The sequence below is a fragment of the Lipotes vexillifer genome, unplaced genomic scaffold, assembly GCF_000442215.2.
Source record: "Lipotes vexillifer unplaced genomic scaffold, Lipotes_vexillifer_v1.1 scaffold1226, whole genome shotgun sequence".
Taxonomy (NCBI): domain Eukaryota; kingdom Metazoa; phylum Chordata; class Mammalia; order Artiodactyla; family Lipotidae; genus Lipotes; species Lipotes vexillifer.
The window spans coordinates 228896-233238 of NW_006784227.1; the positions used below are offsets into that span (position 1 = coordinate 228896).

Here is a 4343-nt window from a genome sequence, read left to right on the forward strand (position 1 = left end):
ATGGTTGTTAGTATTTGCCTTATGTATTGAGGTGCTCCTATGTTGGGGGCATAAGTATTTACAATTGTTATATCTTCTTCTTGGATCGATCCCTTAATCATTATGTAGTGTCCTTCTTTGTCTCTTCTGATAGTCCTTATTTTAAAGTCTATTTTGTCTGATATGAGAATTGCTACTCCAGCTTTCTTTTGGTTTCCATTTGCATGGAATATCTTTTTCCATCCCCTTACTTTCAGTCTGTATGTGTCTCTAGGTCTGAAGTGGGTCTCTTGTAGACAGCATATATATGGGTCTTGTTTTTGTATCCATTCAGCCAATCTGTGTCTTTTGGTGGGAGCATTTAGTCCATTTACATTTAAGGTAATTATCGATATGTATGTTCCTATTCCCATTTTCTAAATTGTTTTGGGTTCGTTATTATAGGACTTTTCCTTCTCTTGTGTTTTTGTCTAGAGCAGTTCCTTTAGCATTTGTTGTAAAGCTGGTTTGGTGGTGCTGAACTCTCTCAGCTTTTGCTTGTCTGTAAAGGTTTTAATTTCTCCATCAAATCTGAATGAGATCCTTGCTGGGTAGAGTAATCTTGGTTGCAGGTTTTTCTCCTTCATCACTTTCAGTATGTCCTGCCACTCCCTTCTGGCTTGTAGAGTTTCTGCTGAGAGATCAGCTGTTAACCTTATGGGGATTCCCTTGTGTGTTATTTGTTGTTTTTCCCTTGCTGCTTTTAATATGCTTTCTTTGTATTTAGTTTTTGACAGTTTGATTAATATGTGTCTTGGCGTATTTCTCCTTGAATTTATCCTGTATGGGACTCTCTGTGCTTCCTGGACTTGATTAACGATTTCCTTTCCCATATTAGGGAAGTTTTCAACTATAATCTCTTCAAATATTTTCTCAGTCCCTTTCTTTTTCTCTTCTTCTTCTGGAACCCCTATAATTCGAATGTTGGTGCGTTTAATGTTGTCCCAGAGGTCTCTGAGACTGTCCTCAGTTCTTTTCATTCTTTTTTCTTTATTCTGCTCTGCAGTAGTTATTTCCACTATTTTATCTTCCAGGTCACTTATCCGTTCTTCTGCCTCATTTATTCTGCTATTGATCCCATCTAGAGTATTTTTCATTTCATTTATTGTGTTGTTCATCATTGTCTGTTTCATCTTTATTTCTTCTAGGTCCTTGTTAACTGCTTCTTGCATTTTGTCCATTCTATTTCCAAGATTTTGGATCATCTTTACTATCATTATTCTGAACTCTTTTTCAGGTAGACTGCCTATTTCCTCTTCATTTGTTAGGTCTGGTGGGTTTTTATCCTGCTCCTTCATCTGCTGTGTGTTTTTCTGTCTTCTCATTTTGCTTATCTTACTGTGATTGGGTTCACCTTTTTGCAGGCTGCAAGTTCGTAGCTCCCGTTGTTTTTGATGTCTGTCTCCAGTGGCTAAGGTTGGTTCAGTGGGTTGTGTAGGCTTCCTGGTGGAGGGGACTAGTGCCTGTGTTGTGGTGTATGAATGAGCCTAGATCTTGTCTCTCTAGTGGGCAGGTCCACGTCTGGTGGTGTGTTTTGGGGTGTCTGTGGACTTATTATGATTTTAGGCAGCCTCTCTGCTAGTGGGTGGGGTTGTGTTCCTGTTTTGCTATATGGTTGGCATAGGTTGTCCCGCACTGTAGCTTGCTGGTCGTTGAGTGAAGCTGGGTGCTGGTGTTGAGATGTAGATCTCTGGGAGATTTTCGCCGTTTGATATTATGTGGGGCTGGGAGGTCTCTTCTTGACGAGTGTTCTGAAGTTGGCTCTCCCACCTCAGAGGCAGAGTCCTGACTCCTGGCTGGAGCAGCAAGAGCCTTTCATCCACTCGGCTGCTAGTGTTGGAGGGTCTCCTTCAGAGGAGGAGGGTGGCTGTGGCTCACCTTTGGGACGGGACACTTACAGCAGAAGATCTGTGGGAAGTACCTTGGCGTGAGCCCTCCTGGAGCCTGCCATTAGCCCCAACAAAGAGACTGCTGGGGCTTTTAACTTATATAGCTAATTTGCATTTTTCCAAAATTCATTTTTGCTAACTAACCCTATAGTTAATACACCTACTTTAGTTCATCAAAAGCAATCATTTAAGCATTACACATAACTGCTGGGGCTTTTAACTTATATAGCTAATTTGCATTTTTCCAAAATTCATTTTTGCTAACTAACCCTATAGTTAATACACCTACTTTAGTTCATCAAAAGCAATCATTTAAGCATTACACATGGGCATGCCCGTGGCTTTCATCCTCACAGGCAACCAAACAGGACACAAACTTGAGCCTAAGCTCATCAGGAAAGGAAGTTTCCAGGAGACCCGGTAGGTACCACACCAACTGACTTATTGTTCTGGGCCAGCAACTAAAGCAGGAGGCACAGTAAAATCTACAGCATTCTTCTGTCGAGCTCTACGACGACAGCATGACTTACAGATTCCGAGGGTCTCTGGCCAGCCAGGGGCGAATACACGACGCGGTACTGCTGCACCGGCCCCGGCGCCGAGCCCCAGCGAACGTCCAGGCTGTTTGGCGTTGGATTGTACACTTGGACGTTTCTTGCCAGCCCTCTCACCACTGAGGAAAGAAAAGCCAACACATATTTCTTACACCTGTTTATACATGTCAAGCTTTTGCTATCACTTCTCCAAAACTTCTACTCTGTAACAGGATAAAATACTGTCCTCCTTAAACTTCTAATTATCTACACACAAAAGCAGATGAAAATTCTGCAAATCCAAATGTAGTCAAAATTAGCCAACTATGTCCTTGGTCTGTATGGAAGCAAAGTTGTTGCCCATAAAAACAAGGTAGTAAAAGTACAATAATAGCACTGGGTTGGCCATAAAAGAACAAGGGGCAAGGGACAAGAAGCTTCATTTTTCCAACACAGGTAACGGAGAGATAAAGAAGAGGAGTTTATAGCTCTGCCTTCTAGGTGAAAACTGACAACACCGATGAAGCCGTCTAATTCCATCAGCTACATTCACCCATTCATTCCTTCTCATTCAACAAATAGATACTGAATGTCTTCTGTGATTAAAAGAAAAGGCAAAAGGAGGGAGAAAAGATACACTCAGTTCTCAGTTAACTGCCCCCATAGGGACTTAGAAAACATGCAAATTAAATCCATGTATTAACCCCAAACTCTAGTTTAGCCAATAACATCATCTTTGCAGACCGCTAGTCTTTCGCCAAAAGAAGTCATCTGTATTTGCTCTCTTTTAGCCATCAGCAAGTGTATTTTTAAAGCCAAAGAAATATTTATAGGTATGCCCCAAAGCCTTTAAGCAGTACTAGAAAGAATTGTAAAACCACTGTACGCTGGTTTCTCAAGATGTTAATGGCAAATGAAAGCACACAGATTTTCAGCGCCAAAAAGCACTTCATCAGCAAACCAGAGAAATGTGCAATCAAGTAATGTGACAAACAGATTTCAACAACTGACACTAGGAAAGCCAATTACAAACCACTGCTTCACACAAATTTATAAGGCGCAAAGCAAAGCTCCTGAACTTTTGTGAGTGAACCAGAATACTGGTGATTACACACACATTTATAAATCCTGAAATTATCATTTCAGAAGAAGAATGCCATTATAACTTTTTATTTCATACACTAAAATATTAACAGTTGGTGGTGTTTGGATGGTAAACTATGGGTAATTTTTATGTTTTTGCTCTATCATGAATTTTCCAAATTTTCTTCAATGGGCCTATATGGCCTTTACACGGAAAAGCAAAACGTATCATGAAAAAGCAATATTTTTCTGCCTTCTTACTTACATGTCCTTCCAGTATCTGATGTGCGTCCTCCATCACCTTCAGAATAAACGGGAACTACTGTAACAGTGTATGAGGTATCTGGCTGCAGATTCCTAAGAATGGCATAATTGGTATTCCCAGGGATTGGTACCTAAAGATTTTAATAAAATGTAAAGTATCTGATTTGAAAAACTTGGAAAAGAAATAATACTTCGAATAATATAATACTCAAAATATTAACTCAAGACCAAGCCAAGAAGCAAGGTCTATAATATTGGGATGTAATGATGCGCCCCCACACAAACTGTTATAAGAGTTTCTGAAGACTTCTCTACACTCACCCCAGGCTCCCTCTCAGAACTCCCTGGAATGATTATTTCCCCTAGCCCCAACCCCACCCCACCCCCCGCCGCAAAAACTCCCTGATCACCCAGGCACAAGACACCAACCTACCACCCTCTGTCAAGTCCTACTAACTGAATATGAACTTTTTCAGCAGTAAGGTAAATTGGTTAACTCTTTAGCTCCACTTTTCAATCATTCGGCTACAGCTAAAACAAACATGCTTTTTTCCCT

General features: G+C 40.7%; 1 protein-coding gene across 1 annotated transcript in view; it reads right to left on the reverse strand.

Moving 5' to 3' along the window:
- Positions 1 to 4343, reverse strand: part of COL12A1 (collagen type XII alpha 1 chain) — a 118780-nt gene that overhangs the window by 55391 nt on the left and 59046 nt on the right. Inside the window, exons 33-34 of the mRNA XM_007456595.1 lie at positions 3789 to 3919; positions 2438 to 2580 (exon numbers count right to left, since the gene is read on the reverse strand). Coding sequence (XP_007456657.1) covers positions 2438 to 2580; positions 3789 to 3919 — 274 coding nt within the window. The remainder of the gene's footprint in view (positions 1 to 2437; positions 2581 to 3788; positions 3920 to 4343) is intronic.